The sequence below is a fragment of the Perca flavescens genome, chromosome 10, assembly GCF_004354835.1.
Source record: "Perca flavescens isolate YP-PL-M2 chromosome 10, PFLA_1.0, whole genome shotgun sequence".
Taxonomy (NCBI): domain Eukaryota; kingdom Metazoa; phylum Chordata; class Actinopteri; order Perciformes; family Percidae; genus Perca; species Perca flavescens.
In genome coordinates, this window is record NC_041340.1 from 15,804,462 (window position 1) to 15,831,863 (window position 27,402).

A 27,402-nucleotide genomic window follows, 5' to 3' on the forward strand; every position below is an offset into this window, starting at 1 on the left:
AGATAGATAGATAGATAGATAGATAGATAGATAGATAGATAGATAGATAGATAGATAGATATACTTTAAATAGATAGATAGATAGATAGATAGATAGATAGATAGATAGATAGATAGATAGATAGATAGATAGATAGATAGATAGATAGATAGATAAAAAGAAAGATGAACAAAAAATATTTATAGCTGATTTTCAGGAATGTTACAAAAAAAAACTAAAAAAAACAGTAAGCACTTCCTTCGTGCACTTCAGCCTGGACACATTGGTGTGATTACATTCTTGAAAGGTTTTGACGTAAAGCTGACAGGTTGAAGCTAAATAGTCTTTTATCTGTTTGGTCTAATGGGAAGCCCACTGAAGCTTAAAATCCAACATTTCTTTATTATAAAGGCTATATGTGTTATTTGATATGTTATTTATATTCTATGTATAGGCTAATATACATTACATGTTTTTTTATTCATGTGCTCAAGATTACATATTGCCATCATATGCTCTTTGCCATTTGAACATAATAAACACAGCAAAGCGAAACACAAGAAAGCAAGAAAACAAAAAGAAAACAAAACAAAAAAGCAGCCTAAACACCATCCAATGTCTTTCCTAATCCTTTAAGAGATTTACAGGGGAAAAAAACCTGGGGGGAAACAGAAGGCTATGATATATATAATGATGTATATCAAATCACAAAAAAATTAAGTTTTACATCATGATTCCTGTGTGCCAGAAATCGTACTTACTACTGGGCAATAATTAACCAAAAACTAAAGAAGGAAGTTGAAAAGTAAAGCTTAATGGAAAAATGTTTCTGAGAATAAAAGCAGCAGCAGCAGATCAGCACAATTCTTGCTCCACGAGAGTGTGAAAGTGAACGTTTCATAGTTTTCACTTTTTCCTCCATGTGTTTATCAATGTTGCATATCATTCATTCAAGAAAATGTGATTGGATATTTTATCTCTCATCAGTTTTTATTGCATTGGTATGCTCATTACATTTTTGTGCATAATTACAGTTTACATTGCTAAGTAGATTAGCAAGGTGTGTCTCTGTGTTATCTTTTAATCTTCCTAACAATGCAAGTATACCACTGTGTGCTATGCCTTTTAATCCATTCTATTACATGATATTCTTATACTTTGAAGCATATATTAAGTGTGCTTATGCATGAGTTGTGGATTGAGAGAGAGACAATTAAAGTATAAAAAAATAAATCAACAAAGTGATGTATTCCAGCTATTTGACAGGGACATCAAAAAAGGACACTAAACTGTATGTGGGACATTTCTATTTCCCTCTCTTTTGTCATCTTGTCACTTGTTGACAGTGTGGTTGCTCTCACATACCTGCAGATATTACTCAACATTCAGCTCAGCTTTGTTTCACTATGTAGTGTGCGCAGTGAAACAAACTGTCTTGTGTTTCTTGTCAATGACATTTACACCTGTGGACCTGTCCAAACACACACATTAGTTGATAATTATTTTTATAGAAAGGAGGTCATTTTATTAAATACTGTAGAATGACATAAGAGTGGTTTGTTAAGTTTCATCTTATCTTTACCTGCTTGATCTATTCAAAATGTATGTCCTAACCTTGCACTTGCTGAATACCCTGCAGGCTTTGACTGTGGCGACACAATGAACAATTGATGCATGAAGATAGCTGGCAAAACCCCAAGTCAAATCAAGTCTAACAAGAAACAAATGCCCCTATAAAACCTTTTTACAACTTAAACCGTTATTACTCAATCTGCCTCTTCAGTGGGTGACAACTAGCATGTGTAATTTCGCATGTCCCTTTTGGAAGAGTTGACCGAAACCTGGCACAACTACACTTAATTGATAGGCCCCAACATGTCTAGGATCTTGCTGTGCCCTGGTGTCAGGCTATGCATATCAACATGGACATTCCTCGCAGTCTAAACGCCTATAAACTAAACCCTTACAAGTACCCATGTCCAAAGATTGTCCTGCACTCGGTCAGTAAACAGTTTGTGTATTACGTTTGCACAGTTTATTTCCTCCACCCCCTCTCTGTGCATGGATGTGCCTGTCACTGTGGTTGTTTGTGCTGAAATAGTGTGACTTCACTCTTTGGCTGGTCTATGCACTACTCTCAATACCCCATGCTGTTGGCCATTGTAAGTGCAGCCAGTGGTGAACACCCCCTTTTGCACACAGGCTTTATTGAGAGGGTTATTGAGCAGGGATACCCCCCCTCCCTCATTTGCTTTCTGTCACAGTTGTCTTTTTTCCCCTCCTACACGTCATAGGTATAGAGAGGTAAATGAGGTCGGGCCTCTCCTGGTATCCAGAGAAAGAATTATCTTGGCTCCATCCAACCTCCTTCAGGCCGTCCTGTATCAGGTGTCCAGATTATACTGAGCAGGATCTGCACTTCCTAAACTGTGAATGAGGAGGAGAAGTCATGTCTCCAGACGAGAGCTGTTGCAGAGTTTGCAGCAGGGGCTTATATAGCTGCCACTGGAAGCACTCAAGTAAAACTGAAAGAAAAGTGGGTATTTTTAGCCATATTTGTGTTTATATTAACGTTTTCAAATATAAATGTATTCTTTATACTCTTGTACTCTTATGACCATTAGGGTGTTCAGATAAGTCCAAAATGTTCAGCCTTCAGCGCTGCTCTTTACTGTACTGTAGTGTGTGATGTTTATGAAATAATTGTTTGAAATTAGTTCTATTAAATCTATTTCAGTATTCAGGTTCCTTGTACTTCCATTGAGCATAACCTTTACAAATCCCTGTAATCAGGGATCAACATTCCACCTTACTGAATTCAGAAATGTAACATATTTCCAATGAACAGTTTTGCTATACATATCCCGTGCTTTAAATGCATGGAAAGTGGATACCTATGTTTAGAAAAAAACTATTCACATATTTTTAAGAAAAGAAAAACTTTGTAAATGAAGTAATGACGATGATGATCAAATGGGTGTGCCAAGAAAAACAAGTAAACTCTCATGCCCTAACAGGATTATGAAAGGGGAGGAGGGTTGTGGTGGCCTATAATTTTGTACACAAATGAAATGGTGGAGGTGTGTGTGAAAGCATGACGGGCCGTTTGTGGTTGCATGCGCAAAACCAACTATGAAAAAATACTGGAATTGTTCCATTGTCTTCTCGGATCAAATTCCCTTTGGAATCCATACACACACATACTTTCACTTACGCACACACACCATACAAAAAATATCTTTTTATTTATTATTTTATTATTATTTTAATCCTCATGAACTGATGTCTGGATAATATTTCACCTGTTCTTATCATTCTAGCGTGCATGCTGTTGGTTCTCAATTGTCATTATGGTCTGCCTGCTTTCCCTGTGCTGGATGTATATCTGTCTGGTTACTTTTAATGACCAAGAGGAGGTTAACTGGTGAGTGATCACAAACACACAGACAAACGGCCCACATTGAATCAAGCACAAAAGACCAGAATCCTCTCTTTTCTTTCCTTTTCTTCTCTTTATTTATTAGTGCTAACCCTGTGCTGCCCTCTTTTGTTCTATTATCAGGAATGGCTTCAAAACACTGAAACGATGGGTGAACTGGTTCATGGTGCTGATCATCATTTATGCAGTGGTAACCAGCTACTGCGTTCTGCTGCTGGTGAGAATATAGTGTTGATACTGTGGTGTTGATTGTTGCAGAATATTATACCTTATTGTCACAGGAGAGTTTAATTACTAGCATGTGATTGGATGTTTAGAAGTCTATAAGAAACATAAAATAACTATTGTTTAGCCTTGTAGCCATGTAACCAGATAATATGACAGTTTCAAAAAGAGATTTGTTATAATTTAGTTTCATTCATTACAGCTCTTTGCACTATTCCAAGTTGCCTTAGAAGAACCACTCAACTTACACTGGCTACACAAGGTATTGTGAACATTTCCAAACATGGATCCTCTATTGAGGCTGTTCAAGTTATTGAATGTTATTTTTTTTTCTCTACACAGATCCTCCTATTTTTTGGTGTGATGTTCATCACTTTAGGGGTCATAGGAATCTGTGTCAAGTGGAAAGATGAATTGCCAACTGTTCTTCTTTCACTTCAGGTACAGTGAGACAAGTTTTTGTGGGAATATTATAATGTAAATGTCTGTTGTTGTTTTGTTCTTAGTTGCCTGTGTCCGTCATGTGTTTCTGATGGGTGTGTCGGCCTGCCGGCAGGCCACAGCTCCTTTCTTGCAGTTTGGTGCTGTTGGGGCGTTGACCCTGCTGTGCTCGTTCGTCTTCCAGGGCTTCCACACTGCCAGGAAACAATGTATGTCTCAGACATAATTTAAAAGCACACTGGCATAAGTCACAAGCAATTAAAACACTGTGTACAGACACAAATACAATTACAGTACATACATACTTTGAAAGAGTCAATTTTGATATACTATAGGTCAAAGGAAAGTGAATAAAGATATAATAAATAAATAAAAAGGACACAGATATAGATATGGATATATCACATCTGGCAATGCCCTAAATTATAGCACACCACAGTCTGTGTCTGTGTGCAAATCTTTACTAGTTCATTTTAACTCAGCAAGTGAAACACATATATGTAACAAATGGCTGTTGCTTGACTAAGTTCTGTAATTTGCATGTTGCATAAAACTATGTACAGAAATATTCATGTGTTAATTCCTGCAAGTGAAAAAATACATAATGACTTGAAAAGCACAAATGATATTAATGACACTCCCACACTACAAACAATGTTTGTTATTTACTCACACTCCTCAAGGGACTTCTGTACAGTCCTCTGTTTAGACTCAGAGTGGTATAAACAGCTAAAGAGGGTTATCTTATTGTTTGACTTTTTTTCTCACCAGGGTCTAAGTTCCTGATTGCAGTGATATTTGTAGTGGTGTCAGCAGCCATCTTCCTGTGTCCCCTGAAGATCGAGTCTCCTTGTCTGATAGAGAAGCATGAATTACCTGATAAACCAAAGCTTATTGGTCACCGTGGCGCACCAATGGTGAACATCCTGTTTTACTTGATAACACCCTAAATGTACACATGGTCCACCTCACATTGTGTTTGCAATTCTTTTCAACTTTCTTTTCAACTTTAACTTTTGTCTTGCAGCCAGGTAAAATATAGAACAGACTGAGACTTAGGCACACAAACTAAGGTACACAAAACATGATAAAATACATGAAACATGAATACATCAAGTGACTACAAAAAGCACGAGTATCAGCCATTAGTAGTTATTTGGGAAAGCAGTCATCAGCTAAGTCTTCATGAGTATTTAACAAAGGCCTGTTTGACCTGGCCTTAGTCTAAATCTCTATACAGAGGATGAAGAGGACACTTTGAAATATCCCCTTTAATTTGTAAGCCACTTAAACATAAAATTTGACTGCTATACAGTCCATGCAATTATCATTATCTACTGTCTTTTGGAGCAGGTTATACAATGCATAATATTTTGCATGTGTTCATATTCCAGCAAATATACTCTATGCCATGCTCAGGTATGAACAAATGTCCAATCATGTGAGGCCCCCATGTGCTGTTCTGTCTTGTTAGTGTGCTGTGCTCCTGGGTCACCGATTAGCTCAATTTAACACTGGGTTCATGGGGTTGTGTGTGTGTTCACACAGCTTCAGGGTATTTTGCAAGTTTAAGCACCATGAGTGGGTCTCACGCATCTGTTCTTGCTGTGTTCAGCTGGCCCCAGAGAACACCATGATGTCGTTCAACAGGAGCATCGCGTGCGGCGTGACAGCCTTTGAGACAGACGTACAGCTCAGGTGAATACCAGTGATTACAGGGAGACTCATAGCACTATCTGACACTAAGCCCCATTGGTTACTGTAGCTTTATCTGTGAAGCTTTCGTTTCTTGCACAGCACATTTACAGTTTGCAATAATAATTATGGTGGCAGATTACCACTCTAAATGATCTTTTTTGTAATTTTTTTAACAATGGGTCCTTGATTTCACACAGAGGTAGACAAAAGCAGGCTTCTCTAATACAAGCACAGATTTTACTGGCTGAAATGACAACTGGCACTAGCATATTTTATCATATCTAGCTAATTATTGTTCGCTTCACAAGTTACTTTGAAACTCAATGTCTGGCTGGCTTGTTTTGAAATGAGAACCCTAAATATTGATGGCTGCATACATGATATTATGCTAAAAGACTTGATGCTAAAGCTACAAGTCGCAGGCAAAAAGTCAGCATCCTCCTGGTAGATGTCCTAGTGGCTTTTTCTAACATAACCTGTGTTAGAGCATATAAACATACTGTTTAAGCTATTCCCTACACTTTTCCCTTGTTAATTTGTTTTTTTGGAAAGGCTAAAAAAAGACACCATACTCCAAACTCTTACCAACTTTTGCTCTTACTACAGCCCAGCCTTCCAGCGGGCTGCAGCGAGACGTACTTGGCCCAGTGACGTGAAAAAAATCAAAGCTTGACATGCCTGCCCTGCCTAGTTACAGTTGCTAAGCTGATGACTGGACAATCACTGTTCGGGGGAGGGGTTTAGTGAATGAACAGTTACTTCTATCTGGTTGTTGACCAAGTCCAATGACTCATCTCCAGATAGGTCAATAAGGTTCATACATTACTTAATGAACTTTTGAATTGAGTTGTAACGTGTTTTTGCCTCACAGTTGCAATTTTCTGTGTTTTTTTAACCTAGTAAAGACAGAATTCCCTTCTTGATGCATGACCATAGTACTTCGTTCTTACGGAGAACGACAAACGTTATTGAGAAGTTCCCTGGCAAAGACTTCAGCCACAGCACCAACCTCACCTGGGAGGAATTACAGAGTCTGAATGCAGGTGAATGGTTCCTAAAGGTGAGGGCTCTGTTATGACACATTCTCCACACACTCACAAGGCTTCAAAGTGTATGTGTCATCATGCAGCATGCTACAGTTACAGTTAAGTATTATCTGACTTTCCAGACAGATCCTTTCTCTTCAGTGTCCAAGCTCTCAGAAGAGGAGATGGAAACAGCCAGGAATCAGACTATTCCCTCTTTACTTCAGCTCCTCAACCTCGCCAAGCAGCACAACATCTCAGTGATATTTGACCTATATAGTCCCAACCAGAAAGATGACACAGTGGACACAGTCAACACCACCTTGAGTTCTGGCATTGACCCAAGCCTGGTAAATCTAATACCCTCTAATGGAATTTGAGATATTTCATGATAAGACATTTTTGTTAAGGTGTTGTATATTCCAATTATAGGTTCTCTGGCTTCCTCCAGCAGAAAGAAAATATGTAAAAAGGACTGCTCCAGGCTTCATCCAGGTCTATAACAACGCAAATGATATGGAAGGGGGGAACCACCTAAATATGAAATACAACAACTTAAGTGTGAAAGAAATCAGGTAAAGAAATACATATGAAACAAAATAAACCCATCCTATATATGTGGTAGTGCCTGGGAGGCATGCACAGTAGTGTGTTAATTAAAAGTATGTGTGTAGCATGCTGAGACACATTGCTAGCGCTAAATATAAAGGCGCGGGATTTGCCTCCAGTGAATGACATTCAAATAATGTCCCAACCCAGGGGTGCTGTTTCATGGATGAGCAAGCAAAGCAAGCACACATTAAATAATGAAATGCAGTGTAGCAAAATGTTTTGAGAAAGTGGTGAAGTGTTGCATGAAGTGCTAAATGAACACACTGTACGTGGACTGTTGACCCTTTGCTTTATGACACAGGCTTTCTATATGTCTTATACATAAAACTAAACACTTTGCAGCACAGGTTAGTACTGTTTACACTTAAACATATGTTTGATGATAACATGAAATGGTGTGTGGGATAAATGTGTCTGGTCAGGCATCATGATGCTTGTGAGGACAAGGTGGATGTGTGCATGTGTGTATGCATCTTTTTACCCCTGTCTATCCATGTATGCAAGCAGAAAAAACTATTTTTATATAATGTATAGACTGTATTCTATTGATTTTGGTATTTAAACAAATGCAAACATGATCTAATCAGAAAATCGTGATGATCAATATATTGAAAAAAAGGAAAAGGGACAATACCCACAGGAGTGTAATGTATACATTTGCATGCACATATTGTACATACTTTCATGCACCTTCTTTCATATATACACACACACACAGATACAAACACACATATGCAGATACAGACATATTTACTGTCCTGTTTTCCATAGATTTCTGTTTTTCAATACACTACTCTCTTTATTTACCGACATATATATATATATACACACCTACATTTATACAATCGCTGTGTTTGTATCTGACAGGGAGCTTCGGAGCAGGAATGTTACGGTGAACCTGTGGGTGGTTAATGAGCGTTGGCTCTTTTCTCTGCTGTGGTGTGCGGGGGCCAGCTCTGTTACCACCAACTCCTGCCACCTCCTAAAAGACATGGACCATCCTCACTGGTTGATGGTGAGCAATACATACAGCGGCATGTACAGTAGCACATGCTGTTCCTCTTTTCTGTTCTTTTCACTATCCAGCATTAAACACCATCAGTTGAAGCACTTGTTCTGGAGCCGACAAGTTCATTCATGTGTTTTCCAAAGAATGTGATCACCCCTATGGGCATGTTTGTGTGTTACAGCCGCCTCTTACTTACAAAATAATATGGATTACATTGGACATTGTATCTATTCTGATAATGACTGGACTCTACATCTTTCAGTGGTAAGTGGAGCAGATGTTTGTTGTACACATGTGTGTCTATTGTTGTCTATTAAAGTGAACAGACTGACTCATCCACCTCAATGTTTCTGCCAGGAAATCACACCGTTTCTGTTGCAGAGAAGGTACTGTATGTTTAGATTTGAATATGTTTACATTAGGGCTCCTTCCTTATTGATTAGGCTACAGATTATTTTTCACAATAAATCGCTTAAGCCTATAAAATGTTTAACAATATTTCCGAAAGCTATAGGCTGCATCTTCAAATGTGTAGTGCAGAACTCTTTTCACTCCACTATTATATAACATAAAATAAAATGCAGCAAATCTGGAACAATGGAATGTTTTCGACCTTTTGCTTGAAAAATGACTGAAGGGCTTAATTGATTATGATTATTATTGATTATTTTCTGTCAATGGACTAACCTATTAACCGACTAATGGTTTCAACTCTAGTTAATATATTGACATTAATGATACTAAAAAAGACTAACAGGTCTATTTACATTATTAACATTTGGGTGTTGCACACTGTGTTCCAGATAACAGCTCATATCTTGATTACATATATATTACATATATCTCCACATACCATTGCCATCCACAAATCCATGTTTCTGATACTTTTATTATTATTATTATTATTTTTACAAGCGGTGATGTTAATCTAAGCTTTCATCTGGGTTTAACGTGAAGTTGATAACTGGATAATTTACCAGTAACTGCAATGCTTATTTACAAAATAACATTCTAGAAATTGTTATAATGCAAGGTAATGGGGGTTTATAAATTGTAACTATGGCTCATTTCACTTTTCCATTATGCCAAATTATTTACTAAAGCTTTATTGATCAATTAGGCTATCAATAACAAATTTCGGATTGCCAGGTAGTAAAACAACATTTTTACTTGAACTGTTTGACCACTTACTCATCATAACATCATAACCATATACAGTAGAAAGGATAAGTACCAGCTAACGAATGCTCTCACAACCTCGTTACCCCAACTCTGTTCTCATTATATTGTAATATAGTATATAACTGATCTATACATCATTAAATGTGTATTAACCATAAATAAAACAATTAGTAACAGCTTATAAACCCTTAATAAATGGTGCCAACTCTTTTACTGAAATGGATCTGTCAGCATTTACAAATGTATTAGGTCGTCTTTTTTTATAATTTGTTTTTGTGACTCTACACAGGGACAGAGAGGCAAAGAAACGATACTTTAGCCTGGACTGAGAAAGAATTGTCTCCCTTCTTACCCACCGGGTAGCTCGCCCAACTCCGGCAGTAGATTCTTCTGCCCCGAAACTGACGTACATTCTTGTCCGCACTGCCAGAATGGTTTGGACCTAAATCAGGAAGAAAGCAAGCTAATGTGAATAACCACTGTATTCCAAAGCCATGAAATAAGAATGTTGTTTCAGAGGTTATACTGTATGGTAACCAAATATTGGCACTATGTCCCTGGATTGTGGTTTTACTTTTTGTGTCTTTCTAAGTATAGCTGGTTAACTGGGTTTTTGATCATTCTTCTGTTACTGAAAATATGAAACTTTTCTCTGATTGTATCACTGCAACGTGCACTGTAGGTCTGCACTGGATTTCCTCTTGGCATTTTATTGTGTTTTTTTCTGATGTTGCTTTTGTGCTTTTCTGTTACAAAACTTTTTTTTCATGTTGTCACCACTGCAGGAGAGATATGTATGTATTGTAACCTGAGCCAAAAGCATTACAACTATTTTCTGCACTTTCCTTTGTCTGTGTATTTAATCCTCAAATATATGAATATTAATACTGTTTAAACGGCAAGAAAAATCTGATTCCTGTAGAACAGCCAGTAGATAACAACAAAGCAACATATACATTAGAAAAGTTGCATTAGAACATACATATGGTTCCTTTTTTATATATATATTTACTCCGTATTTTTGACCACATATTTTATGCACCCAGTTCTTTGTTTTCTGGTTTCTTTTCTTGCTTTTGTTTGTGAAATAATGGGAGTCACATTTTCTGAAATCTGCCTTTGCATAAGAGAGACAAAACATCCTTTGTATATCCTTGAGAAAACAACTGGAAAATTACACTTCAGAAATTGTGCTATAATAGTAATAATAATAATAATAGCAATGCTTATTTAGAGATTCATGCATATGCTTGTATTTCGATGTAAATGTGTGGAAAGAAACAAAGTACAAGTACTATGCTTAAGTACAATTTTAAGGAACTTATGTACTTTTCTTGATTTCTTTCTTGAATTTGAATGTTATCCAACTTAATACTTTTACTTCACTATATTTCAGAGGGAAATATCATACTTGTTACTCTATTACATTTATACATACATAAACATTTTTTAATGAGCATAAAAAAAACTGCATTACAATTAGATCTAAGATAGTCAGTGAAATCATCAAAAAGGCTTGTACTTTATGTAACGTTACTATACGTGCTTAAGGCCTCAGTAATATCTTGCCTGCATAATGACTACTATTAATTATCCATTTTGTTGATAATAGTTTTACTTGGGTATGTATTGAAAGCTTTTCACAAAGTACATAGACAGAAATAGACATAGGCCTATGGCTAAAACAAGTAAAAAAAACCAAGCTGAACAAGATAAACATAAACATTTCACTACTATGTAAAAATATAAGTATGTATATAAAAAGTGTAGCCTATAATTTACACATGTAGGCCTACACAAACAGCTCTATGAGGATCGTAAATAGTATACAATAGGCCAATGCCAGTGTGCAAATAGTGCTGGAATAAATTAAGAGGTATTAATATAACAGGTTGCTAATATAGCTGAGGTAACCTATGTGGATATACAGTGTATATTACGCTGTTAAAAGCTTACAATAGTCAGTTAGGAAATTCCACGCATTCTTTTTTCTTGTCAAAACTTGGCGCATACATTACCCATGATTCAACACGACAGCCGAGAGTTGGTCGGAAGGTCGAGATTCGGTTCGGTATGCTAGTAGCCTCGAGCTGCTAAAGCCGTAAGCAGAGATAATGAGCAGGCTAAAGAGGTCTGGTAAGCAACTTAGCTTACTTCTTTCTAACTTCACACCCCCAGTTTTTTTTTATTTTTTTATTTTCAAACATTTAGTCTTCAACCCCAACTGACTCACTTGAGGCAATTTATTACATTTCCCATAGCTCCCTTTGGAGCCACAAAAAGCTTTCTACATTTTATGCTGCGTTAGTTCTCCTTTACCTGTGATTTCCCAGCGCCACCTTAACGCACCACTAGATGGCACACTATGCAAACATTTGGATGAGGGACGACTTGAAGGAGATCAGAGAAAAATGTAACTTTGGACAACATGTTTTACTAACTGATTGATCAAGACGAAATGCATTGGATCATTTAAGCTAACTGCTGATAGTTTTAATGTATTAATATTAGCTAATATTACAGTGTCCCTATGAGGAGCCACAGGACCGTTTTCCATGAAGGCGAGGTATGTGTGTTTTCGGGGAGGAGGGACATGTCACGCTCTGGGGCCGTTTTGCCCAAAAACTTCTGGAAAGTTGTCATGAAGTTAACGGTCTCCTCTTGTAACATTTGACTGTAACCCGTCTGTGGGTGTGTGCACCACTGCTGACCACTGAAGTAATACTTCAGACCTGTTTCAGACAGACGGGGAGCGTCCGACTGGATTTAAAAACTCAACCTCTCACTTGTTTGTGAAGTAGGCGCGTCAATAACGTTATATAATATAAATCCGGGACTATTACTGTAATTATTTCTCTTCTAAAAAAAAACCCCCCAAAACTGTAATTTACATGACTTTTTTTGGAGTTGGACACACTATGGTTCATAAATATGGTAAGTACCGTTAAGTAACGTATTCCTCACGTGTCAAAGTTTTACAGTACTCGGTCTAAATTTAGTAGTTCATGGAAGTTGTTGCACGGCTTCTCACTGGCCCGCTAACCCCCAGTTCTAATCCCTTGAGAAACACGATATTTCGTGTCCGTAAGGAAGAAAACAGGTAATACTGTATGTGGAAAAGTGTGCAACTTCCAGGCAGCAGTTTACTGTTCTGAGGTTTTTCTCGATCAAAATGTTCGTAAACTGTGAAGTTGTAGATTTACCTCCGTGATGTGCATCATCTCTGTGCTGTGTTCCTCACCACCCACCGGGTTCAACCAGCTGTACAGTCGCGTTGCAAGAGATAAATACCTTTAATGTGCTCTGCAGGGGAATGTAACAAACAAGCGGTGCTTCATTTGCATATCAGTCAAGTATAAATTATTATTATTGTATGATATTTTTCTAGAAATTCCCATATTTGCACCGAACCATGTGTCTAGCTGTGTAGTCGTAGACGTTGTAGCTTTATGTATAATGGTATACTTCATCTTCTGTGACATACCTTTGCATTAGACTATTGTTTAAAAAATCGTTATTCTCTATAGACTTAGGGAATTAGTGGATTGGCAGAAAACTAGTCGGCAACAATTGTGTGTATCTTATAACTGTCTACTTTTGAATCAAAAATGGCACACATTCTCAGGTTACAGCACCCAAAATTAGATTTTCATTTTATCTTAGTTTTGGAACAGAATATCTTTGGGGCTCAGACTGTGGGCTTATTTTTTAGAGGCAATGATTAATCAAGAACATTATCTGTAGATTAATTAATAATAACAATAATTACAAGTTGTTGCAGCCTTAACAGATTTGAAAAGGTATTATGTCATATTGTCATGTTCTATCCCTGAATTAACTGCATTAAGAGCAATATGATAAATATGACTTTTAATCCCAGTTCATGAAAATATTATTGACCCTATCACTAATGACTGCCAACATGTCTAGGGCTTCTTTGCTGTTGTTGTCCTGAGACATGTATTTGTTTTGTGAGGCAGACACAGAGCGAGCAGTGGGGCTGCTCAGACGATACCAGGCCAACCTGACCAGTCCAGAGGAGCAGGCCCTGAAGTCCAGCGTGGGTAAAGTCTCTTCCATCTTGGGCAGCCAGCTGTTCCATGCCCTTCTTGGTAAGAAAACATTGGAAAACACTGCTTGTTTTGCAGTAGGAAGTCCTTCAAAACCCTGCCCATTAGCCAAAATTACATCACAGTTTTCTCAGGTTGGACTTTGTAAATAACTTCCTGTTCACGCCCCCTTCTTTTTGAGTAAGGGACATGGTTTACAGCTTGATTTTTATGATTTGCCGCACTTAGTTGTCTCAGTTATGTAATGTATCTTGTACACTCTTATTTGTGTTGTCTTGTGATTGGATGCAGGCAGACACAGGATGTAGACAGGGTCAGGTTGTATTAATTTGTATGGGAGGTTTACTGGGTCTAAATGTTTCCCAATTAAGTCTTATGAAAGAGGCCTTTCAGTTTGCCTCACAAAGGTTTGCTGTATAGCCCCCTCTGTAACATACTCACATTGTAATGAAATCCCAATAAAGCCAACCACAACACAGTCTATCTATAGAATGAGTTGTTATACGCTCAGACTTGTCACACTGTGAAAGCACAGTTCATCCCTTGACTTTGACAAAATGGCATCTTTTGTACCATATACCTCATGAACGAATGTCAACATGTTGTAGATCACTGAAAAACTGAAACAGTGATTCACCATTGCCAGAAAGCTTTAGTAATCTACTAAAGCTGCTGCTGACTAAACTGATATTAGGCTGCTACTCCTCAAAGCATCCTAAGTGTGCATCGTTTCTACTACAACTCATCTGAAGAGTCACTATTATGCAGCTATACCTTCATGGCGAGTTTGGTGTTTTTGAACAGAGCTCAGGGAAGCTAATGTGAATCTGAGTTTATTTTTTAAAGCAGATAAAGCACAATACTTCAGTTTAACCAACGGTTGAGTAGTCCTTCTAATTACCACAGCCTTGTTATAATGATGCTTGCCCTTGGGTCTGCTGTTGCTACTGCTGACCCACTGCTGGGCAGTTTGGGGGGAGGGGATGCTCAGGCAGCAGTTAAAGAAATACAGTACGACCTTTTCCAGTCTTTCCCACGGAATTAGAGTCTATTTGTGGTGGTGGCTCTACATGTCTGGCTTTTGTTTCAGTGTCAGTTTTTTATTTTCAAACTTTTTTTTCAGTTTAAATTTTTATTTCTGTCACTGTTGAGGGATTTGAGGGGAGGAGCAAGGAGAGCGTAATTTACATGTCATCTGGAGAAAACGTGAGTCTTCTGGAATCACAGCCCGCTACTCTGAAGCCTGACATCACCACACAGCTAGCATATGGTAATGTATTCCATGAGTTCACCTGGAAATCCCAAACAGCAGTATGTTAAGTCTGTTTCTCTCTACCATTGTTTATTCACATAGAACCCGGCTGGTTAAAGTTAACTCAACTGATGTTATGCATAGTATCAAAGCACAACCAGTATGGACTCAAATGCACGACTCCAGACAGAGGACAAGTTCACAAATGGGTTTATTCCAAAACCAAGTAACAGTGTCCAAATCCAAATCCAAGGGTGAGGTCCAAAAAACAGGCAAAAGCCAGCAAAGGCAGAGGTGCCAAATCTCTAAGCTGAAGGCAGAGTCCAAATAGGCAACGAGTCAAAAACTCAGTAAAAAACACATGATGAATGCTGGAACATAGACACTAGGGTACTAGACAATCTGGCAACCAATACCCCGTTTACCCCGGAGACATTTTCCTCTTCGCCTCTGAAAACGATTCTTTCTAATGCTACGTTTACACGTGGCCGGCTATTTTCATAAACGGACATTTCTACCTCTCGGTTTTCAGAAAAGTGTTTGTTTATATGTACCCGTGTTTATATGCCTTCAATGCAGTCAAGAGCACGCCAGACCTGTAGGTGGCAATGTAACAAGAAGCTCAAGCCCACGTTACCAATCAGAATCCCGACAATAGCAACTACAGCAACCAATCAAGTCCTCTTTCTCTCTCTCGGCTGCCTAAACCTCCGTTTGTCTCAGTTTACATGCAAATGTGCAAACAAAGTTTTCCAAAATCTCCACTTTGGTTGGAGTTTTTAGAAATAATCGTTTTCTGTGATAAAAACGGGGTTTTCGTGTAAATGAGAGGCCAAACCGCAGGAAAATATCTGCGTCTTCCCTTCGTGTAAACGGGGCCTTAAAACTCCGGCCAGAGTGGAGATTTACACGTTTACATGTAAACTGAGACAAACGGAGGCTTAGGCAGCCGAGGAAGTGAGGAAGAGAAGAGAGAGGAAGTGATTTGTTGCTGTTGTTGTTATTTTTGGGATTCTGATTGGCTAACGTGGGCTTGAGCTTCTCGTTACACTGCCACCTACAGGTTTGGCATGCTCTTGACGGTATTGACGGCATATATACACGGGTACGTCTAAACAAACACTTTTCTGAAAACTGACAGCTGTGCACAATGTTATTTTTGAAAACGGAGAGGTTGAAATGTCCATTTATGAAAATAGCCGGCCACGTGTAAACGTAACGTAACGTAACGTAAACGTAAGTTTGTGAGAACGGGGGTATATACTAAGGGAGGCAGGGAGACAATTAGACACAGATGAAACACATTAGGGTGGGGCAGGTGATCACACAGGCTGGAAAGTAGACAAAGACCAGAAGGGAAGTGACCTGGAATGAGAGACAGTGAATTTCAAAATAAAACAGGAAGAGACAAATATAATAAAGAAAACATAAACATGACCTAGGCATGGGTGGGAGACATGACACAGAGGTCCACTGTGACAAGTGCTAACGTTAGCTAATGTCAGCTATCATAGCTCTATGTGAAAAGCAACGGCAGAGGGAAACAGACTTACTGGTTTGGGAGTTCCAGATGAACTTGTGGAAGCTGTTGCCGTAGATAAACAGTAAAGGCCTTTTTACAGTCGCCGCAGCCGACCTGCCGTGCACCAATGTGACGTCAAAATGATGTAGATCTCCCTGGCACGCCAGGATTTTGAGTGCGCGAACAGAGGTTAAGATGAGCTCTTTTATGGTGAATGAAAGGCTTGATCCAACAAAGTAGGTAACTGAATCAAATCGAAACATTGACGTCAATGCTGCTGCCAGTTCTGCCATTGTTTATCTTTTTCTTCTTCTTCTAGTCTGTAGAAGAAGCAAAGTCGGTAGCCTTTCCTCATCAGTGCCACCTCTGCTCAGGACTCAAGACTAAAGACTGCAACTAGTGTTGCGACCACCACGCGCAAGTATAAATAGTTACGGCGCTCAGATGACGTCACACTGGCACGAGACAGGTCGGCTGCGGCGAGTATAACGCACGTTTAAAGCCAGAGGCTTACTGCTGTCAAGCAGTCGTGCACGGAGAGGAGGCGGCTGCGGGGCTAGTCACAGACAGGTACGAATGTGTTTCACACAGATAGCAAGGAGGGGCAAATCAATGCACTGTGCGCAGCTCTACAGTGAAATACGATGGGGGGGGGCTTTAACTTGTGTCTGTCTCTGAAAGGGGCAAAGCCATAAAAAACACCCTCAATCATTGCCCATTTCACCCAGTATTTGCACAGTTTTGCATAATATACAGTATATAATAATAATTGTTGCATAAAACATTTTTATTAGACATTTGCATTAAGTAATACTCATGTACTTCTGCAGAATACATGAATGGTTTACAAATGTATCTATATAATAGCTTGTTGCTTTGAACCGTTTTAAATCTAATAACATCAGATGTAATATACCTTGTTATTTATCCAAGTGAGAGAGGGGATAGAATTCGCTTACCAAGTCAGGATTCCAAGCATTCCTCATAAAGAATGTTTAGTCAGAGCCGAGCCGGCACACAGAAAAATAAACTGATCCTGGAAGAAGATGCCTGTGGTCGGCGTGTCTCAGGTACAGGACTTTGTTCAACATGTGGTTTTCATCAGTGAAAGCAGAGCAGAGGAGCAGCTGGTTCACAGCACTAATAGGAATACAGTGCTGTATAAGCATTACTCATCCTCTTTTCCTCTCCTGTTGTGTTTGCCTTCACATGCTCAAGGCCATATGAACTGGTTCTGTTCGGACCATTTTGTGTTGCTTTTGTGTAGAGCTTTCTGAACTGAGCAGACTGTGTTGTAAACTTTTTTGTCGTCAGATGATAATTTACAAAACAAAAAAGTTTTGCCATTTTTCTGAAGACAGTGATCTGCCAACATTGCAGGACAGTTTTTGTCTTTAAGAGATCTCTCTAGCTTTGATGCACTGTGGGAAGTAAAACAGTGTTTGATGCAGTGTGGGAAGGTTCAGTTACTGGCCACTTGATTGGATGTCTGCATGGTTGCACAGTCACGAACAAAGGTTGCCTTAACTGTGCGTCCACCCTTTTGTTCCAACATACAAACATGCAGTGGGAGGCATAGGGGGCTGCAGGGAGTTGGGGCACACATACAGACAGACACACATTAAATTACAGAATACCCTAAATGCCTGGGGAATGTTTTATCGAGGCAGTGACAAGGGGGTGAATTGTTTGCCCTGTCTTGAAATTGTGACCTAGTTTTCTGTGAATGTGTTATTCTAGTGAGCTGTGGCTTGCTCATCATCATATAAAGAACCAGAGCACTTTTTTTGTATGATTCATCCAGGCAGACAATGCAGAGATGACTTCAATCCAATTGAATAGGTACATGACAAATAGAAGAGGCCTGGCTGGCAGTAAAACACACACACACACACACACACACACACACACACACACACACACACACACACACACACACACACACACACACACACAGAAACACACTGATGCTGCATGCAGAGTCTTTGTAGGACAGGGAAAAGGTGCAGGAAACCCCCTATGACTGTGACAAAAAGGCTCAGAGCCCCGACCAGGCCATCCTAAAATAGTCCCAACATCAAAAGAGATCTGGGGAATAAGTCCTGTGCAAGAGACTTCTGGCTTGGATTATGTATTTTGTTCCATGGCCAGGAATGTATGTGGTCTGTGAGGGTTGGAACAGTTCAGAGATTTTTTTGGAAAGTCACAGTTGTAAAACAAAAACTCTCTGTTTGGTGCGACTGTGAATCTTGACCTCAAAACACTTCAAGACCTGATTGAGCACTTTTCTCTGTTTCGTTAGTTCTGCCAGGAATAGATGCAAACGATGTAATTAAAAGTGTACATGTAAGTTGCGTGAAAGTAAGTCAGGCGTCCGGGGTGCAGCTGATGAGCAAATCCGGCAAGACAGATGCAGCATTTTCTAGACTTGAAGCTGAAATAACTTTTGTTATATGACCAATGTGTCAAATGACTTAATAAATGTGAAAAGGTGTCACTCATAGGGATGAACCCACAGAGGGTTATCGCCTGTCTTGACAGTTCTCCTCAGCCTTACATACCTTTGTAGCGTCTTTCAGCTCATTGTTTTGGTTTTACAGCCTCATTTCTAGCTACAGCAGCTGGCTAGCTCTACAGATAAGGGTGTGGGGAGAGATCAGCTTTTTTATGACAGCAAAACAATGAGCTGCAGTGTTTTTAATGATATCGTATTTTGTGTAGTTTTATGGCCAGTTGAAAAATATTTTTTTTCAGTTTACCAGTCATTGGCAGATAGACCAAAAAGTTATTTTGGACCCTATTTATAACGTAGGAAAGCTTTTTTGCACACCTCTTTTGTCGGGCAGGTGCGTAGGATATGATCGAAAGTAGCAGATCAGAAGCTTAGAGAAAGTCACACACACTGACCATTACGCAAGCAATAATTTATTTAGAAAAATACAATGTTTCCGTCTTCAACCTTCATTAGGTAAATTCCTATGTATAGCAATTTGTTCCAGTGTTGTGGGTATTTGTGTGAATGTCTGTGCCTGCATACGTAAGTGTGTATATGCAGGTAGGCCCTACAGCATGTGTGTGTCTGCATGGATATAAGAGTTTGTGTAAGTGAGACTGCTCTTTAGTCAGCTGGGCAACAAACTCCTCTGCCCACACATGGCTTCACTCCTCCACATTCAGACACAGTGATGAGTCACATGCCCCATTCTTACACTTTTGTTCTCACAGTATCTTGTTGGGGCATACTGACTCTCTGTCTCACACACACATGCACACAAACACACATAGAGTGCAGAGCTTTCTTTCTTTCTGCTTCAACAAAAGATTCACATTGTTAATAATAAAAAAAAGATATGTTTTAAATGTGTCAGGTTTCATTTCCCTGACATTGAACTTTGGGAAGTTGATGAACTCTCTCCAGAAACCTCTTTATGTCAACAGTGCAGTAACCAGGCCTGCATGTGACATCAGCAAAGTTGTCCCAGTGCATTCTCATCAAATGGCTGCCACTCAATAGGTGACCACAGAACATGGGCATGTAATGAGCCAAGAAGTGATGAGTGGAGACGAGAAGAGAAGGGAGGAGAATGGAGGAGTGGAGTCTGGAAAGAAAAGGAAAAACTTTAAAAGACACACTGAGATGTCAGCTAATAATCATAGTATTTTGTGGTACTTAAGAAAGAGTTAGCATGTTAGCATGTTAACACGCTAAACTAAGATTGGGAACGTGGTTAAAATTATACCTGCTAACGCCAGCATGTTAGCTTCATCTTTGCGAGCATGTTAGCATGCTGACGTTAGCATTTAGCTCAAAGCCCTGCGTGCCATAGGACAGCCTTTCAGAGCTGCTGGCATTGCTTTACACTTAGTCTGATTTTCTTGTCAATATTATTTCTGCTTTTACACCCTTAGATTCACCAAATGGCATGTTATTAAATATATAAATGAAAGTCACATTCCTCACATTAAGTTTGAAGCATCATTTTACATCCCTTAATGTGAAAGTTCAGGAAATAGCTTTTATAAAAACCAACCTCCCTTTCTACAGCACTCCAATCAAAGCATATTACAGGGTATGAATTGCCCACTACTCAACTAGGGGGCAGTGTCTACATGTATTCAACATGTATAGGTGCTCATGTACCCTCACCATAAAATGGAGCTTTAAAGCAACGAGACTGGAAATGACCTGCAGTGTAATTGATCTATGATGATGTTGAACTAAAATAATCAAAATGATGCACATTGTTCAGGTAGTATGAAATATTATAATGTGGGCCTCTTAGACACTAAGTTGATGATTTACTCAGTCAGTACCTGAGTCATATAGTTCAGCAACAAGATATGAAGAGCGTTTGCAATTGTGGAGACATAACTTCCATGTAAACAGACGACTCACACCCCCACGTTTTCACCCAGTGCACCACTGAGGAAAACATCTCCCGATGTGTCCATGATTGATCGCTGCATTCTTTTGCTCAACCAAAGAGAAGGCTGAGACGTTATGAACAAGAGAGAAAGAAAAAAAACAAACACAAACATCTGTTTGTAATGATCCAAGTAAAGAAAAAAAATTGCATCATTTTTTTTTTTTTTTTCTCACAGATATTCAAGAGTGTTACGAGGTGACCTTGCAACTGAACACTGAACAAACTGTTGTGAAAGAAGACAGCAGGCAGGATGCGTGGGAGGTAATTTTCCTTCTTCACATTATACATTGGAGAAAATATGTTTACATTGTATCTGGCGTCACACATGCTGCTGTGTGCCGTGCTTTGCCTCCTTGGCTGCGCAAAAAGGTTACTCTGCAGCCAACACAAGGTGTCACTACCCGTGTCCCTCGCACTCCTACACGTACAAAATGTTATCATGAGTCACGCTGGCTATGACTGTAACCTGGTGAGTTAGTGTCAGGGAGGGGACACATGGCTAGAGGGGAAAAGAGGAAATTAGACAGACTCAAAAGAGCTCTGATTACCATTTGCTCATCAATGGGCTGCTCTCATTAAGTCTGCCAGTCCTTTTATTATAACAAGTGCTTGCAGTTACGTGGTTATTTTGAATATTTTTAGTGTAGGACACAAAATTCAACAATTGAATTGAAGAGAGAAAAGCTGCATTATGTGTAGATTTAAACCATATTCAGATGTTTACTGAGGAGCATCACAGAGTCCACACAGTGGTTAAAAGTATGAATAATTTTGTTTGTAGTTCCATGTCACTGATCTCCTAATAATATTTGGATGGGTAGGATCCCCTGACTTCATGTCACTTGCATGATTTAATATTGCTTCACAACTTTCCTTCAGCTTTGCCAAAATGTTAATGAAATTGATCTTTGGCTGACTTCTATAGCCCATTAACTGAATGATCCCTGGCCTGTTTTTGAGCAGAGATTAGGAAAACGCTTCTGCTTAATGTGTGTGTGTGTGTGTGTGTGTGTGTGTGTGTGTGTGTGTGTGTGTGTGTGTGTGTGTTTGTGTGTGATTATTTGTCTGCACTCACAGTCATGCAACATTAGTCTACGTGCGGTACGTGGGGGTACAAATTAATTTTGATGCCAAAAAAAAAATTGATTTCAATTTTAGCACAAATTTTTAAATGTAATTTTTAAAACTGGAATTCAGGCACAATGGCCAGCTTTGATCCCTTTTGAATTAACAAACTGGATTCTTCCACTGAATCATCAGACTAATTTAATCAAATTATGTGGGCCTGAAAGAAGCCTCAAAGACCCTTATTCTAGGAGGAAAAGCAACAGGCCATTTTCTACCGCTTACTGTTCTTTTTTATTATCCAGAAGAGACCAAGTGTGATGCGACTGGTTAATGTACTCAATGAAGTCGAGTATTGGTCTGTATTAAATTTATTATGTATTATTAGCAGTTCCTTACAAATACACTCTCCTACCACAGAAATAGGAATGAGCCCTTACCTTGCCTTTAGAGCAGGGATCTTTAACAGGGGGCCCGGGACCCTTAGGGGGTCTTCAGATGCAATGCAGGGGGGGCCGCCAAATTATTGTTAATTTTTTAAAGTAAAAAAAGAATTAAAAGTCCTAACATGAATCCACAGCCCATGGGCCCACCACCTGTGGGAGGAACCGTTGGGGTCGGGTGCGATGCCACATGGGTGGCAGTGAAGGTCAGGGGCCTCGACGGACCAGACCCGGGCTGCAGACGCTGGCTCTGGGGACGTGGAACGTCACCTCTCTGTGGGGGAACGAGCCGGAACTGGTGCGGGAGGTGGAGCGCTACCGGTTAGATCTGGTGGGGCTTACCTCTACGCACAGTCTTGGTTCTGGAACCATACTCCTGGATAGGGGTTGGACTCTTTTCTTCTCCGGAGTTGCCCAGGGTGTGAGGCGCCCGGGCGGGTGTGGGGATACTCACAAGCCCCGGCTGAGCGCCGCTGTGTTGGAGTTTACCCCGTGGACGAGAGGGTCGCCTCCCCACGCCTGCGGGTTGTGGGGGAACTCTGACTGTTGTTTGTGCATATGCACCAAACAGGAGTTCGGAGTATTCAGCCTTCTTGAGACCTTGACTGGAGTCCTGCATGGGGCTCCAGTGGGGACTCCATTGTTCTGCTGGGGGACTTCAACGCACACGTGGGCAATGATGGAGACACCTGGAGAGGCGTGATTGGGAGGAACGGCCTCCCTGATCTAAACCAGAGTGGCTGTTTGTTGTTGGACTTCTGTGCTAGTCATGGATTGTCTATAACGAACACCATGTTCGAACATAGGGATGCTCATAAGTGTACCTGGTACCAGAGCACCCTAGGCCGAAGGTCAATGATCGATTTCATAATCGTTTCATCTGATCTGAGGCCGTATGTTTTGGACACTCGGGAGAAGTTTGGAGAAGACATGGAGAAGGACTTTTGGTCGGCACCAAAGTGCTTCTGGAAAACTGTTCGCCACCTCAGGAGGGGGAAGCGGGGAACCATCCAAGCTGTGTACAGTAAGGATGGGACACTGTTGACCTCAACTGAGGAGGTAATAGGGCGGTGGAAGGAGCACTTTGAGGAACTCCTGAATCCGACTAATACGCCCTCTATGTTAGAGGCAGAGCTGGAGGATAATGGGGATTGTCATCGATTTCCGGGCGGAAGTCACTGATGTAGTCAAACAACTACACAGTGGCAAAGCCCCGGGATTGATGAGATCCGTCCCAGAAATGCTCAAAGTTCTGGGTGTGGAGGGGCTGTCCTGGTTGACACGCCTCTTCAACATTGCGTGGAAGTCTGGGACGGTGCCAAAGGAGTGGCAGACTGGGGTGGTGGTTCCCCTTTTTTTAAAGGGGGACCAGAGGGTGTGTGCCAATTATAGGGGTATCACACTTCTCAGCCTCCCTGGTAAAGTCTACTCCAAGGTGTTGGAAAGGAGGGTTCGGCCGATAGTCGAACCTCGGGTTGAGGAGGAACAATGCGGATTCCGCCCTGGTCGTGGAACAACGGACCAGCTCTTCACTCTCGCAAGGATCCTGGAGGGAGCCTGGGAGTATGCCCAACCGGTCTAAATGTGTTTTGTGGATTTGGAGAAGGCGTACGACCGGGTCCCCCGGGAGATACTGTGGGAGGTGCTGCGGGAGTATGGGGTGAGGGGGTCTCTACTCAGGGCCATCCAATCTCTGTATGACCAAAGTGAGAGCTGTGTCCGGGTTCTCGGTAGTAAGTCGGACTCGTTTCAGGTGAGGGTTGGCGTCCGCCAGGGCTGCGCTTTGTCACCAATCCTGTTTGTAATATTTATGGACAGGATATCGAGGCGTAGTCGGGGTGGGGAGGGGTTGCAGTTTGGTGGGCTGGGGATCTCATCGCTGCTCTTTGCAGATGATGTGGTCCTGATGGCATCATTGGCCTGCGACCTTCAGCACTCACTGGATCGGTTCGCAACCGAGTGTGAAGCGGTTGGGATGAGGATCAGCACCTCTAAATCTGAGGCCATGGTTCTCAGCAGGAAACCGATGGAATGCCTTCTCCAGGTAGGGAATGAGTCCTTACCCCAAGTGAAGGAGTTCAAGTACCTTGGGGTTTTGTTTGCAGTGAGGGGACAATGGAGCGGGAGATTGGTCGGAGAATCGGGCGCAGCGGGTGCGGTATTGCATTCAATCTATCGCACCGCTGTGACGAAAAGAGAGCTTAGCCAGAAGGCAAAGCTCTCGATCTACCGGGTCAGTTTTCGCCCTACCCTCACCTATGGTCATGAAGGCTGGGTCATGACCGAAAGAACGAGATCCAGGGTACAAGCGGCTGAAATGGGTTTCCTCAGGAGGGTGGCTGGCGTCTCCCTTAGAGATAGGGTGAGAAGCTCAGTCATCCGTGAGGAGCTCGGAGTAGAGCCGCTGCTCCTTTGCGTCAAAAGGAGCCAGTTGAGGTGGTTCGGGCATCTGGTAAGGATGCCCCTTGGGCGCCTCCCTAGGGAGGTGTTCCAGGCACGTCCAGCTGGGAGGAGGCCTCGGGGAAGACCCAGGACTAGGTGGAGGGATTATATCTCCAACCTGGCCTGGGAACGCCTCGATCCCCAGTCGGAGCTGGTTAATGTTGCTCGGGAAAGGGAAGTTTGGGGTCCCCTGCTGGAGCTGCTCCCCCCGCGACCCGACACCGGATAAGCGGACGAAGATGGATGGATGGATGGAACATGAATCCAACATATTATTAGCAAATATAAATCCCCACTGACGATAGGCTTTCTGGCCTATAGGTAAGGTAGTCACTAAGATAGTCATCCACAGATACAGTTCATCCTAAGGATTCACTGTGCCACATGATTTATAAAATCATGCCAACAATTATTTTAATAGCTTAGTATTCTATGCATAAAAAGGTATGTGAAAAGGCTGTAGGCCATCCTGCATGTTATGGTGGGCCCAGTTTAATATGCAATTTCATTTTGTACAATATATGTAGTAGGGGATCCCTGCTCTGTCTGTCTTTCAGTTAAGGGGTCCTTGGCTTAAAAAACGTTGAAGACCTCTGCTTTAGAGGATTGGAGTTTTGGTAGTGTTGTTAGACAACCATTCACTGTCTACTTCAAATACTTATCACAGAGGTGAAAAGAGCCCACTAGAAATTGGTTTTAAAGATTTTCTGGGTTTTAATGTGTCACACAAGCTCTTCAGCAAGCTGAAATGTATCTAAAGACATGCAGTGTGCTGATCAAGTCTCTAAATCTCAAAGATTACACTTTGGGCCTTCTTTTTTAAATTTACAGTAGAGATAAGACATGCAGGAAAAGAAAGACCTTACGATGTGTAACACTGGTCCCCGGCCCCGGCCCCATGCGGTTTTATGGAAGTCACGTTTGACCAGGGGGGCCACCAAGACACCCCAGGCGGTTGTCTTTGTTAACATAAGGGACAAAGTCTATCTTTTTTAGGAAGACATTTCCTCTTTGTGCTTGTGCCTGACCACTGGGTTTGTCCCACAATGCCTCCTTGTCCATTTTCTGTCTGGTCATTTTGGACCTTCTGATGCCAGGCCGCCATTGTAAATTGTAAAATTAATTGTGCAACCCTAATATGCACGTAATGTGCACGTCATGTATAGTATAGTATGTAAAGTTTTTTTGTGGTTTTTAGGCCTATAGTATAAAGGTGATAGTTAAAATTATGCAATTCAATCCTCACATGAGATGAAAACTTTAATCTAATATTATTCCTTCATGCTTAACAGCCCCTCGCTCCAGTCAATCACTTAATGGCAATATGTTTGTGAAATTCATGTGCTAAGTCTAAACTGGATTATATACAGCCAGTTGAACAGGGGAACTACAATAGACTTGTCATTTAAATGGACGCTTTAGAGCAAAAGACTGTGTTGACTGTTCCTCAACACGTAAAGCTTGAGCGAGTGACATTATTTTCAACAGAAAGGATTCTAATGCATTCTGTAAATAACATATTATATTTTTGAAATTAAGTATTTGCAAGAATTGTGACCAATAACATGAAGGATTAGTCCAGTGGCTCCTTTCTTTGTCTGAAGAACCCTTTTATCATGTGTTATCACAATTAATTATATAAAAGTCAATATTTGTGGATTATTTAGGTTGAATACTGTTATCCTAAGAATTACCTGGCTCCAATATTGTTATACAATTGATGTTGAATGTTTAGATCAGTTTGCATTCACACTACTTAGGGAGAGACTGATTCTTTCAACTATTTACCAATTACATTTAGCTAGCAAAAACTACTTACCATATAATTATAAAGATATCATTACTTTAAGATATCTATCTCAGCCATTTATACATTTCTTATAGCTAATTATTTTTAACCATTTGTCTAATTTCTTTGCTAACTATTGATCCATGACGATCTGATCCCAGAGCTGTGCGGGAGAACTGAACTAATTATTGCCTCTATGTTATAATCAGTTGATGTTTGTTTGTTCATCTCTGTCAGTCGTTCAGGCTGTATGATGAAACTGGTCATATATTTGATAAAATGCAGGTAAAGTTGATGGCAAGCATCAAATGTCAATCTACACAGCATGACATATTCCTTCTTCCCGTAAAGACAGGAAGTTAAAAGAGAAAATAACAGAGTCCGTGCACTTCCTTGATGCTGAAACGCATACGGTCGTGCCACATGTTCATAATCTCTACTACCAAAGAAAAACCCCACAAACTATGACTGTGGTTTAAACTTGACTCTGTCATCATAAGCTCCTCTCTGTGTATTCTGTGATCCACCCTGTCAAGCTTCTAATTCAGTGCAGCATGGCTCCTGATCCTTCCCCACATCCTTCCCCCTCTGGATCCCAGCTGCTTGTTGGGCCCAGGCACAGTGCTGGAGAGAAAGAGAGAAATGGAAGTTTGAGAACTGCTTAATGGACACGAGTGAGGTGCTCATCAGTATTCTAGCCATGTTGTCACCTGAGTGGAGGATGGGTGGGAAACTAAATGAGTCTGCAAATTCCCTGATTTGGTGCAGAGTAGCAGGTGAG

At 40.6% G+C, this 27,402-nt stretch overlaps 2 protein-coding genes across 8 annotated transcripts in view; both read left to right on the forward strand.

Moving 5' to 3' along the window:
* The first annotated feature begins 3,994 nt into the window (after positions 1-3,994).
* Positions 3,995-10,380, forward strand: gdpd2 (glycerophosphodiester phosphodiesterase domain containing 2). Its single transcript, XM_028588748.1, has 11 exons — positions 3,995-4,085; positions 4,201-4,294; positions 4,857-5,002; positions 5,701-5,783; positions 6,684-6,843; positions 6,952-7,158; positions 7,241-7,383; positions 8,288-8,435; positions 8,611-8,693; positions 8,787-8,815; positions 9,901-10,380. The coding sequence occupies exons 1-11, from the start codon at positions 4,008-4,010 to the stop codon at positions 9,972-9,974; spliced, it is 1,245 nt and encodes a 414-aa protein (XP_028444549.1). The 5' UTR covers positions 3,995-4,007; the 3' UTR covers positions 9,975-10,380.
* A 1,277-nt stretch (positions 10,381-11,657) lies between these two features.
* Positions 11,658-27,402, forward strand: part of dlg3 (discs, large homolog 3 (Drosophila)) — an 86,788-nt gene continuing 71,043 nt past the window's right edge. For 5 of the 7 annotated variants that reach the window (XM_028588739.1, XM_028588740.1, XM_028588744.1 and 2 more), the window contains exons 1-3: positions 12,233-12,545; positions 13,592-13,723; positions 21,058-21,143. In XM_028588739.1, the coding sequence (XP_028444540.1) occupies positions 12,503-12,545; positions 13,592-13,723; positions 21,058-21,143 (261 nt within the window). In that variant the 5' untranslated portion in view covers positions 12,233-12,502. Of the gene's footprint in view, positions 11,748-12,232; positions 12,546-13,587; positions 13,724-21,057; positions 21,144-27,402 lie in introns of those variants that run through there. The other 2 variants (XM_028588742.1, XM_028588743.1) reach the window with 2 other exon arrangements.